The sequence below is a fragment of the Vanessa atalanta genome, chromosome 30, assembly GCF_905147765.1.
Source record: "Vanessa atalanta chromosome 30, ilVanAtal1.2, whole genome shotgun sequence".
Taxonomy (NCBI): Eukaryota; Metazoa; Arthropoda; class Insecta; order Lepidoptera; family Nymphalidae; genus Vanessa; species Vanessa atalanta.
Window position 1 is genome coordinate 2373105 of NC_061900.1, and position 13507 is coordinate 2386611.

The 13507-nt window shown below is 35.8% G+C and overlaps 2 protein-coding genes across 4 annotated transcripts in view; one reads left to right on the forward strand and one right to left on the reverse strand.

Moving 5' to 3' along the window:
• LOC125075156 overlaps positions 1-13507 on the forward strand; it is a 95050-nt gene that overhangs the window by 9076 nt on the left and 72467 nt on the right. Inside the window, exon 1 of one of the 3 annotated variants that reach the window (XM_047686777.1) lies at positions 5743-5786. The exons of the other annotated variants lie outside the window; for them this stretch is intronic. The gene's annotated coding sequence lies outside the window, so the exon portion shown is untranslated. Of the gene's footprint in view, positions 1-5742; positions 5787-13507 lie in introns of those variants that run through there. 3 annotated transcript variants of the gene reach the window in all.
• LOC125075158 overlaps positions 1-13507 on the reverse strand; it is a 51941-nt gene that overhangs the window by 5198 nt on the left and 33236 nt on the right. Inside the window, exons 8-14 of the mRNA XM_047686779.1 lie at positions 13106-13225; positions 11710-11839; positions 9078-9201; positions 8734-8885; positions 2122-2218; positions 1439-1563; positions 403-596 (exon numbers count right to left, since the gene is read on the reverse strand). Coding sequence (XP_047542735.1) covers positions 403-596; positions 1439-1563; positions 2122-2218; positions 8734-8885; positions 9078-9201; positions 11710-11839; positions 13106-13225 — 942 coding nt within the window. The remainder of the gene's footprint in view (positions 1-402; positions 597-1438; positions 1564-2121; positions 2219-8733; positions 8886-9077; positions 9202-11709; positions 11840-13105; positions 13226-13507) is intronic.

The window sequence follows — 13507 nt, forward strand, 5'->3', positions numbered from 1 at the left end:
CGTCTTAAATCAGTAAGTTGTATATCAAATCAAATCAAAATATACTTTATTCAAGTAGGTTTTTACAAGTTTTTTGAATCGTCATTTAACAAACTATTTAAAGTAAAGCTACCACCGGTTCGGAATGTAGATTCTACCGATAAGAACCGACAAGAAACTCAGTAGTTACTCTTCTTCAACATCTAAAAATACAGTCATGTTAGTTAAATACAATTACATATGTATGTATATCTCCTGCTTGGAAGTCAACAAGCATTAACTCAACGCTTTTTTATCATCAATATAATCTTGTATCGAATAATATGCCTTCTTTACTAAAGTATTTTTTGCAAATGACCCTTAAAGAGTAAATCATTTTTAATAGTCAATTTACTTCTGTTACTAATAAGAAAGGTAACCTGCCTGTGTAGTTGCCTGTCCGAATGGTAGAAGATTACTGTCATTGTATTGAAGTTTTCCATTGTATATACTAGAATTAATCTCTTCGACCTCTTCAAGGTCGTTAATAGATTCAGGGAATTTAATCGACGCTGATCTTCCCATTCTCACTTCTGCGTGGTGGTTCAAAGGTCCAGCCACTCGGACGAACGGTTCCCCTGAAAGAAGCACATGTCTTTATGGATACCATGTACAATTTTTCGTAATATATAACTTATTGATATTTCGTGGAAATATTAAAAAGTTAGCGGAATTTATTGTAAGATCGAATATTTCGATCCAAGAAGGATTTATTGAGTTTTTCGTTACGTCTCGCGTTTATGATTAAAAACGATTGACAAGAGAAATATCAAAACAATCTCGCTCAGTGGTATTTTTACGAGTATTTTCTGTAGATTCCGACGTAATGGACTATGTTCAAACAATAATGACTACAATGTTATTTAGGAAAGATTAATTTAACAAATCATATTAGCAATGTATTATTGAACAGATACGTCATTCCGATTTTTAATGTAACCTCTTCCGAGAAGAACCTCTGTAGTTACTTTTTTCCAATATTTGAAATTCAAAGGTATCTCAGTTAAATACAATTACGATCATAATATTTATTGGTTGAAAGTCAACAAGTATTAACTCCACGCTTTTTTCATTTTTTTTATCTTGTGTTGGATAATATTCCTTATTTATTAATGTTATTTTAACAATTTAAATGTACTACGATGAACGCTCGATCAGTGCAAGAGTTATATCATTATGACGTCACGTGTTCTATAGTCTCGTCCAATCACAGGAATAGTAAAATAAATAAACAACTTTGACCTTGAATTGACGCGATATCATTGGTCGAGGTCTTGAATAGTCTATGAAATTGCAAATACAAAAAACTTACTTACTTAAAGTGTTATTTTATATATAAAGATATATTATATCTATTCCTTTGATTGGAATACTTTGTAATAATGTGAAGCAATTACTGCCATGGTAGAAGTTTCCTTACCGTATATATCACGTCCCAATATCTTGACATATGTCTCGGTACTCGTGACGCTTGGCATCGGGATGTCAGCTAGTATATCTGACATGGGGTCTTTATCGTGATCAGAGTCAGCAGCTGGCTGGTAACTGAAAGTTTAAATCGGACAAGATCAATTAAATGTTGATGAGGTCTGATCGATATCGGTCACGGTGGTATTCCTCAACGATGAATAATTGCTTATGAATATCACCTGATGATAAGTTTTCACGATTATAGACATTGATGTCGTATGAAATATGAACCATTTCTAACATCCCCATTGCGCCGCTAACCTTAGGAACTAAGATGTTATGTCCTTTGTGCCAGTTACACTGGCTACTTAACCTAACCTAACCTTAGGAACTAAGATGTTATGTCCTTTGTGCCAGTTACACTGGGTTCACTTTTCTAACCGAAATATAATATGCTAAGTGCTGTTTGGCGGTAGAAGATGTAATGAGTGGATCTGCGTTGATGACGTCATATCTACATACGTAATGGTAGGGTGTGAAAAACAAACCTAAGTAATAAGTTATGCAAAACATACGAGGTGAAGTGAGGAGCAAGAGGGGTATTTTATTCCAGCAAGGTGCACAAAGGTCATTATAATATTTGACCATATCCAAGATTGAAAGTTATTACCGTAAAAATAAAGGGCATGTTACCTGAAGGGCAGCTTGGCCAGTTCCAATCCGTATTCGTCGATCAGAGCAGATTCTCTGACACTCGCAACCGGTCCCATCACACGAAGTTTCAACAGATCTGAAAGTTTGTTGATTGTAATGTAACTTGGTGGACCTGTCTGTGAACTGTTCGACCGCTAAACAGTAATACTTTGTATGACTTTGGTCTAGAAATATTTATTTTATTAAATCTCTGTTTTTATTTATTTTACTCCAGCTTTATTAATTGGACTATCAATTTCGACGTTTCACATTAGTCGAGCGTTCCGCGGTATCCATGTTTTCTAACTAGCTAGCCATCCCGGTTTCGAACGGGTAGAATATCATAATACATATAACTCTATTGGTTTACGCGGCGCACGATAGTATAGCTAGCAGTCGGCGTGATTTAGCCAATTTAGACAAAACTGAATTTAATTTCTCACCTGAACCTTCATCACGAATCACTCAGTCGATTGGTAAAAACCGTCTGTAAATACGTTCGATAGTTTTTGAGTTAATCGCGTTCAAAAAGACAGACACGGGGTGGTGGTCGACTTTGTTATATAATACGACTAGTTACCCGTCACAGCTTCACACGGGTTCATAATAAACATAAAAAGAAAAATGCCAGCTTTTTTCCGGCTAGGAAAGTTGAAATTCTCGGCTTTTCTCAACTATAATATGCCTGTGTTATACATATAAACTTTCCTCTTGAAACGCTCTGTCTATTGATGAGAACCGGTCTACAATGCGTAGCTTAAAAGATCCAAGCAAGACCGCTGGACTTCGTCTTGTACTATGTAGGGAAGTGATGTTAGACTTTGCCCCTCTCACAATATACGTATATTAAAATTGATATGTGTTTTGATTTCATTCATCTTAGAATCATATATTTACAATTCGTTATCAGTTAACCGGGTAATGCTGATAACCTAAACGGCTTCCTACTTCATGTTCATGAGATAAAATTACGTCTAAACCTATTCATATATCATACACGGGTTTAGCTGTTTTAAACTAATTGACGTTGTCAGGGTTTGCTTTTTACATAAATATTACACTAGCAGCCTGTGAATTTCCCCACTTCTGAGCTAAGGCCTCCTATCCCTTTGAGGAGAAGGTTTGGAGCATATTTCACCACGCTGCTCAAATGCGGGTGGAATACACATGTGGCAGAATTTCGTTGAAATTAGACACATGCAGGTTTCCTCACGATGTTTTCCTTCACCGCCGAGCACGAGATGAATTATAAACACATATTAAGCACATGAAAATTCAGTGGTGCCTGTTTGAACCCGAAATCATCGGTTATGATGCACGCGTTCTAACCAATGGGCCATCTCGGCTCTCAGGGTTTGTTTAATTGAAGAAATTCGGTAACAATTGCAACGATTCGATTTTTTTTCTTGTGCAAATGGGTTCGAATGTAAGAGGTCATCCCTGCTCGTAGATATTGGATATTGGCGCTGTAAACATAACTATTAAGGAATCATAGGTTCATACCTTAGCTCTTGCTAGCTAAGATGTTATGACCCTCGTGTTGTAGTTACACCATCTCGCTCACCGTTCAGACCAGAACACAATAATACTAAGCGTTGTTGTTTAACGGTAGAATAGCTATTGGGTGTACGTACTAACCAAGACTTGCACCAGTCAGCCTACAGATTAAAAAAAAAAAACTTTTTTTTTTTAGCACCAGTCTGCCTACAGATTAAAAAACCAGTTTTTTTTTTTAAATTAATTTACGCAACCCCAACAGTCGTTTTCGTATCTTTCATTATCATGAAGATAATCGATAAAGTCATGATTAAATTACAACTATTAAACTAAATGTTTTATCTGTATTACAAAATAAATATCAATATTTTTACTATATGTTATATATGTGTCTTCTATAGACGCCATTTTGAATTGAATGTGACGTCACGTCACAGACGAGCCTTTTAACGCTTGTACATACATAGGACATTGAGAACAAAATCGTTGTCTAATACATTTGTCCAAGTGGTCGAAAGTTGGTCAGTGTTGTGTAGTACGCCAGCACGTCAAGACGCATTCGGATCGACCGTCAACAAAAATATGCCGAAATTTGCGTTACGACATTGCAAATCTCGCAATGGTTAAGTGTCTGGATCTAACATCTATTAATTTTCTTAAATTTCTTCAGTCATTGTAGTAAAATATTTTTTATTTAGTTTTAGGACATGCTGCGGTCGATACTGAGACTTTAGATGCTTCTAATAACTCTAGTTTAGCTATATAGCGCTCGATGGCGTTACCGAGACATTTGCGAATGTCCAAGTTGATCTTAACTTGCCGCATTTTAAAGAGGTCCATGCTACCTATATGGACCTATTTTTTGTTCACACAAAACATTCTAGGGATTTGTCACTTTTTTTTTTAAATTTGTAACTGTCAATATTATGAAATATGTCAGATAATAATGTTATTTATCTGTGCGTTGTTTTAATAACTGCAATAGAGTATATACGAATAAAATGAAAACGTACAGCTTCGTTAGTGAAAAGACATAGTTTTATTATTATTTTACTTATATATAACAATGTATATTGAATACGCGCCACATACAAGACAGTAGAGTATACAGTGACGGTATACGGGAGCGTCGTGACGTTTACCGGCACGTAATACGAGTCGGTCTCACCTGAGACGAGACAATAAATAGGAAAGCATCCTATTTATGTCAATATTATATTTGACTTAGGTTACGAATATAGCTGAAATGGTTAATTAGGCATAAGACTGCCTCTTGTACTAGGCACTAAATAATAATTCGTTTTAAGCAATTTTCTTGTACAAATTAAAAAAAAAATACATCGTGATTTCAAGTCAACCAAACAGTTATAGTGCGTTAATACGAATATAATTATTTATGTTTTTAATTTAAGTTAAACGTGAAACGACGGACGCATGCGCTGTTTTTTTTTATATAGATAAGAAAATTATATGATGATTTATTTATAATACTTAGTTTGTTATTAGACGTCGATTAGACGTCAAGTGTTTCGCGCCAAATTGTGCTATTGTTTTTTTTTTTCTAATCGGTCATTGCCAAGTGATGTGTCACGGATTATAACGGCATTGACAACGGGATTTATATATTTTTTAAAATTTTCGGTCTGTTACAAATACATTTTTTGTACGTATTTCTGTTTCGAGTTTTATTGTATTTTTTATCTGTTGTTAAATAAAATGGTCTTCTTTGATATTAATGTTTATTGGTTTCAACTTGTATGTCTTGATACAAATACGTTACGATACATATTATGACCACAAGGTCACATCGATACATATAATAAAAATATAACTTTTGAATGACGCCATATTTTCATATAATTAAACGTAATATTCGGAATGGAAATGGTATCGCTCCTTTCGCGCCAAAAAATCCATTTATATCAAAAACATCGTAATTAATTTCACTTAAATATTGATATAGAATATACGATTTTTTGTTAACACAAGTATTTCGAATGATATTTTTAAAATTAAACATAAATTTAAATAATATTATATCGACCGAGTTGTAATGAAACGATGAAGAAAGAAAGTCTATACTCGTGATCTCAGTGCAGTGTCCTTGACCTATAGCGTGTGCGTCGCCATTTTGGAAGATGGCCGAGCTGTCATCGTGATGTGAAAAGGTTATTTTTTTTTTCATTCTCTGAAGCATGTATTGTTTTTTTTTTTTTTGGTTGGGCGTTGATCCTGTTTTTCGTCCGTGATCTTAATAGTTAAATTAAAATTTTTGTTTTGTATGTTTGTCCTCTATGCGTTTTTAAAACTATAGTTCCGATTGTGATGAAAGTTTGTTGAGTTCAACGAACGCCCTTGAATGAAGGTGCCTTTTTTGTTCCCGCTGGAAAAACGCGTTAAGCGTTTCCTTCACATTAGGTATGGGGGGGGGGTCTAAACAGCAGTTCCCTCTCCGTCTCTTTGGGCGCGTCACGGGTCCATGAAGGTATCTGGCCCAAACTTAACAGCTTTTCTTTGTATGTTTGTCTTACAACGTAAACTTTTTGAAACCGAGACGTTTAGCTAAAATATTAAGTTTTTTTTATGAAAAATGGAAGGCAGACGGATAAACGGTCCACTTGATGGTAAATGGTCACCATTGCCCATAGACATTGGCGCCGTAAATTTACTCATTCCTTATTTTTGATAAAGGCTAGTCAGACGGGACTGTTCATTGTGATGAACCTTGTGAAGTAAATTGTAATGTTAAGTATTCGTTGTATTCAATTAACAAGAATTTTAATCGGACTAATATGATACGACTTAAGTTTAATCGTTAAAGTTTGGTTGTACGTTACTGAATCTCGCAAAGGGGCAGGACAGTTTTGGAATCGAAACCCCGGACGCTATTTATACAAATGGTCAAGTTATTGTCTGTCTGTATAATATTATAACAGGACTAACCTGCTAAAACGTAGCCTAAACAGTCAAACTATCTGAGCCTGCGGCTTTATCCGCGCGGAATTAAAACACATCGACACCCCCATTTTACCCCCTTGAGAAGTGATTTTTAAAAAAGTAGCCCATATCCTTTTCCGGGATTTAAACTATCTCAACACGAAATTTCATCTAAATCGATTTAGCGATTTAAGCATGAAGAGGTAACAGATTTATTTTGGCATTCGTAATATTTGAATAGATTTAAAATTGCAAACATAGTCGCGGTTTATTAGTGTATAGTCTTAATTTTGAACGAAACAAAATTGAATTTTTGTTATATTACAAATAAAATAATTTAATCTCTACGTCCCTTGTAATAAGATTAAAAATGCGACGTCAAATGTTGGTACGAAGTATGTCATGGAAAAATGAACCGTATCTCGTATACAATAAGGTGTAAATTGCTTGCTCAGAATATCGTACGTTAGTTTTGAACATTTTTTTTGTATAACTTCTTATAGATATTATTAAATTATGATAATATTATCAATATTGCTTTGGTACAGTTAGGGCATGTGATTAATCTGTTGCGGGTTCGAAGCCAGACAAAAAATATCATATGTTCTTAATGTGTGTTTAAATTTTCGCATGTAGCTCTAATACGCAATTGAACTGCGTGGTTTAAGCTTCGAATCTTTTCAAAAGAAGAGGTTTTAGCAGTCAATATATACTGTTTCTTTTGGTTTTTTTTTTAGGTTTTGTCTAAGGTATGTTTTTTATAATGTGTTTTTTTTTATTGTGTGATAAAAAATTGGTAAATTTTGTCTACATATACTTACCACCAAATAATGAAGCGATATATATATGTATATGTTATATAGAGGTAAAATTTGTTTGTTAGTATATAAGGGTCTCCAGATATAATGTTCGGATAATAAAAAAAAGTCACCGGTAGGATATTAACTTGTTCGTAACTTATAGGTTATCTATCTCTTTCTGTTATTAAACAAAGTCGCTCTCCGCGCTCAGTATGCGTGGATCTTTTAAACTACCCAACGGATTTTGATATAGTTTTCATCAAAACAGGGAGCGATTCAAGGGGAAGGCTTATATGTATAATACATGCTTATAATAGTTGAGAAAAGACGATAATTTAAGTTTTTCTAGCCGGAAAAAACAATGAGTTTAAAAGTTGTATATACCTTTATTGTACCCGCGTGAAGCCAGGAGGGTAGTTAGTACACCCTGATAACTGGTTGTAGCATTTAAAAGAACAATAGCAAAGCCTCATTATAAGAAATTACGAATATTTTTATTTACTCCCCCATTTAAGCTTGAAGCTTGTGTTAGGAGGGGACTAGCCCAAAAAGTCAGGATCGATCCTGTGAACTTTTACACTGCAAGACGGCTCTTAAGCTCTAAAACTAATTTTGACGTTTCTATATTAATAAGTAACGCCCGTGCAAAGCCGGGCCGATTCGCTAGTAATTGTAATAATTAAATACATATGAGATACTAACCAGTTCCAGTGGTTAGGTCAATAACCTCTAAATTTTTTATTGTTAGTTCTATATTATGTTTAAGAATGAATGTCTCGTTGATTTAGTGGTTAGGTGACTGTACAGGTCGCGAGGTCTTTGGTTCACACCTTTGAGCCGTGATATAACAGTTCAAAAGTTCAAACCCGAGTAAGTTGAATTAATGTCAGTAATTCGTATTTTTTAATTCATCTCGTGTTAGACGGTTAAGGAACGCGTCTTGATGTAACCGTCGTGGTTATTGCGAAGTGTATCGAGAAACTCGAATTAGATCAGAGTAGTGAAGTAAACTCCAAAATATATCTCCTTAAAAGGTTGACTTTTGCCCAGAAGTGGGACATTAACAGTCCAACAATTGATTATACCGTTCTCGATTTCTTTGCTTATTGGGTTTTCTCTCGAGAAATCGTAGTACTTAAATTTGATTGCACTGTCTGTGAAATCTTCCTGGTCGAGTAAGATTTACCGTCTCATCGGGTTATGGCACAGGATCAAAGACTTTACGTCATTTCCGGGGCTCTTCCAACTTCTCAAGACTTCGGTCCGGTCTGTTACACAAACCGTTATTGCTGAATCCAGAACCTAGTGATCTGTGGCCTTACGTCAATACACTAAAACAACGTGGCAGTCAATGGACGATATAACAAAATAAACATACCTCTTGGTTCAATCTCAACGTAGAAGTGCAGATCTGTCCGCGCGCTGACACTCAGCCTGTAGTTACACGTAACGCAACGTACGCTCAAATGCCACATCCCGACTAGCGATGATACGTCCGCACTCGACGACTTCGCCGGCAATACTGACAAGCTATAAGCAAATTCATAAAGGTGGTTATTCCCTTAGAACAGATTAGATTTTCAAAATGTTTTAATGATTCGAGTATTTTTTAGAGACAATTATCTGCACTTTACCATACACCCCCCCTCCAATTGTGACTTTTATGGTGAATGGGCAATTATGCGAGAGCTGGTGAATTTTTGCCTTTTCTACAAAACTTACCCATCGAAGTCCAACGTGGATCCCGGAAAGACGAGGAACACGTCTCTGGGATTCTGGCTGGCGGTCTTGGATGTCGACGAGAACAATTGTATTGATGTTTGATTGTATATGTCGATTTGTGGCGCTGTTGGACAAATTGAGTATAATTAAACAAAGTTTATAAAAAGCCGAGATTATCCTGTGGATAATTTATGTATACTATATTCCAACCATAACAGGAAAAAAAGCGAAATAAACAACATTTGACACCAAATTGACGCGATATCAATCTTAAGTTTTACTAGAAAATCTTAAGAATTACCTTAGTTCGAGCTTTTACAGTAACATATATACCACAAAAAAATAAGCACGATATCAGACCATAATTTAATATATTAAATTGTCATTAAGATAAAATTAACAGCCTGTAAATTTCCCACTGCTGGGCTAAGGCCTCCTCTCGCTTTGAGAAGGTTTGGAGCATATTCTACTCCACTGCTCCAATGCAGAATTTCGTTGAAATTAGACACATGCAGGTTTCCTCACGATGTTTTCCTTCATTGCCGAGCACGAGATGAATTATAAACACAAATTAAGCACATGAAAATTCAGTGGTTCGTTCTAACCACTCGGCCATCTCGGCTCTCCATAAAGATAAATAATATTTCGTACCATTTACCAAGGTTGGTGATGCATTGGCGATGTAATGGATGGTTGAGAGTGACAACGTCCAAAAGCGTTGGCCACTGAGTATCAGGTCGTCAATTTTTTTTTACTTATACTTAATAAATTGCGCAGACATAATTTGTCTGCATGTGAATTAGACGCAATATTATAACTTGTTGTTAAACTATTAAAATCAACATTGTTAGCGAAATGTTGAATACAGTAGGGTTACCAGTAAAGTTATACATCAAGGATAAATTGGGGGGATTTTTTTGGAGTTAACAAACGGACAAATCACTGAACTGAATGATGAGATATAAATCAGAGAATCATGCTTGAATGATAATAGCCTACTTTTAAGTCAACATCTGACGACTAATACGTTAAACGCGAGCGTAGTCCCGGGCGACATCTACCTTACTAATATGTGGACTAACTATATTACCTATTTTTTACATATTTAAATACATTTAAGCTAAGTGCATAGTTTTGCTGTAGTGTGTCAATGTAAAGTTAAAATAAATGATAGAAGCACAAAATACAATAATATGATTTGAGGGGAAGATCTATAAGACCATGGTCAGACCTGCTGTTCTATATGAATCAGAGTGTTGGCCAATAAAAGGGGTGACTGAAAGACAATTGCATGTGGCGGAGATGAGAATGCTGAGAGGAATGTGTGGTGTTACGCGAATGGATAGAGTAAGGAATGAGTACATAAGAGGAAGTTTGAGAGTGGCACCGGTAATCGAGAAGCTATCTGAAAACCGTCTGTCTCTGTATGTTATGAGGAGGAATGAGGACCATATTGTGAGAAACGTTTTGAGAATGGATGTGGATGGATATAGAGGTAGGGGATGACCCAAGAAACGATGGATGGATTGTGTGAAAGCCGATATGGTTAGAATGAATGTTACTTGTGAGATGACGTCCGACAGAGAAGTATGGAAGAAGACATGCTGCACCGACCCCAAGTAAAGTGGGGATAAGGGCAGGAGGATGATGAGAAGCATAAAATATTTAACTATAAGAATTACTAAGGTTTTTAAACAATGGGAATTATCCTATAAAATTCTAATATATGTAAACCCTACATTATACCGATTATGAATATAATTTCGAATCGTTTGTACATAACCTTGTATTATCCGATAATTCATCGTAATTTGTCCTGATGTTTGTACTACAGTGGTTGTGATTCATAGAATTGGAAAAAAATAACGTAATAATCTTTTTATGTCTATTAGTGTGAACAATGATTTCCTGTTTATATCAGGACTGTTTAATAATCGTAAATACGATTCAAGTGATTAATTTCAAATAACATGGAGATCCTGTTTGATTGATTTGACTTCTGTAATAACCAGCTGAGTCTGAGGCTTTAGCCGCGCGAAAACTTTACCCTTACACAAGCCCATCAATTTTACCCCCTCTTTGGTGTATTTAAAAAAGTACCTCATGTCCTTCCCGGAACTTAAACTATCTTCATTTTATTTAATCTAAATCGCTTCAGGGGTTTAAGCGTGAAGATGTAACAGACATACTTTGGCGCTTATTATACAAGTATAGATACTATAATTTTATTATATGTATATACATTTTAGATTTTTCAATGATTCTTCATATATATTTTACGATTGCAAGCCTCACACTCCTACGGTGACAGCATGCTTAAAAAGAGGCACAGAGTTTACCCTTGATGACTTTCAGATTGTAACTATTGATAGGGCGTATTTTTGTTTTAAACGAGAATATTTGGAGCTCCGCTGAGTTGATGATTTCAATCATGCTGTTCATTGCAGCTTAATAGTACACATGTGATAGTCTCTAAACGGTTTCCTTCACCGAGCGCGAGATGTATTATAAACTCAAATCAATCACATAAAAATTCAGTGGATCAAACATAAATGGATTGCTTTTCTCAATAGCGTCGTAGTTGAGTAAATTATGAGGGTTCGATCGATGTGTGATGAGTATTTGAACTTACCGTCACTCGGTGGATACAATACGGCGTGGTCCACGTCACCTTCGATGAGGATCCTCAACACCGTCACCCCATTCTCCACTGGTATACCCCAGGTTATTGCTTCTTCGCTACCTCGTCTCACCAACAGCATCTGAATGAGATTTAGTGAATTTTCAGTGCCCAAAGAATTTCGAATAAGCAAATTTAAACCGTGATTCAAGGTTTTGTGTGTGATGAAAGGCCCTTGACCTGACTTGAATTGACCTGACCTGACCTGACCCAGATGAATTTATAATAACCAATTGTATTGCGACAGTTCTCTATTACTGTCGTAATGTAGATATGTCTGGTAGAGAAATCGGTAGAACTTTATTCAGTTCGAGTATTTCACAGTTAGTTCTACGTGCCAAGCTTGAAGACCACAGAATGACGATAAATATTAACAATTGCATTGAAATTTATCTCATCTGAAAGTAAAAGGAAAAATACACCAAGAAAACTTTAGGTCTCTAGAATGTTCCAAGACATTTCGGATGAACCAGTTTAAACTGGTTCCGAAAAAAATATAGTTAAAGTATCAAAGTAATAACGGGATGTTGTTGACATTTGAATTATTTTGGTTACAGCAGCCTTTTTTTAGGAAGACTAGCTAATCTAGGAGTTATGTCTCGCATAATCTGATGAGATGGTGAATTCGGTACGTCCGGATCAGGCGGAGGACCAATTGTAATAGGACGTGTTTTTTTTTTTAGCATTAGCAGCCCGTAAATGTCCCACTGCTGGGATAAAGGCCTCCTCTCCCTTTGAGGAGAAGGTTTGGAGCATATTCCACCACGCTGCTCCAATGCGGGTTGGCGGAATACACATGTGGCAGAATTTCGTTGAAATTAGACACATGAAGGTTTCCTCACGATGTTTTCCTTCACCGCCGAGCACGAGATGAATTATAAACACAAATTAAGCACATGAAATTTCAGTGGTGCCTGCCTGGGTTTGAACCCGAAATCATCGGTTAAGATGCACGCGTTCTAACCACTGGGCCATCTCGGCTCTCAATCAAATCAAAATATACTTTATTCAAGTAGGCTTTTACAAGCACTTTTGAATCGTCGTCTAACAAACTATTTAAAGTAACGCTACCACCGGTTCGGAATGTAGATTCTACCGAGAAGAACCGGCAAGAAACTCAGTAGTTACTCTTTCAACGTCTAAAAATACAGTCATGTTAGTTAGATACAATTATATATGTGCGTTATGTCTCCTGTTTGGAAGTCAACAACATCAATCGGATCTTTATTATGGATTGCCATTTTTATGTTGTAATCCAAAAATCGGTCGCCATTTGTTTTCTCATGTCATATGTATATATAAATTGCAATTGTAGCTTTTAAGACAATGTTTATAGATGTTAACTTACGTCAAATGTGTCGATAGCCGGTTGGTTGATAAACTTGGCGCGCCTCGGTCCTGGTGCTGTCATTGGTTCCCATTCCTGTAGATCTGTTTCTGATGCAAGGTTGCTCGAACTCTCTTCGCTCTGAAAATATAATTTAATTATTATTATTATTTTTTGGTGATGGCAATATTTATTTTGCTTTGTAATTCGAAATGGTTTCTTTGTTTGTAAATGTATTACGACTTAACTTACACCGTAATTGGAGAATATAATTATCTGTCCAATGGCGACAAGTTCTTGCAATAAATGCGACTTTTATAAATACTTTTAGTCTATTCCAGCCACAAGAGGGCAAATGTCAAATAAACAACATTTGACAGCAAATTGACGCGACATCATTGGTCGAGAGCTTGATTAATCTGT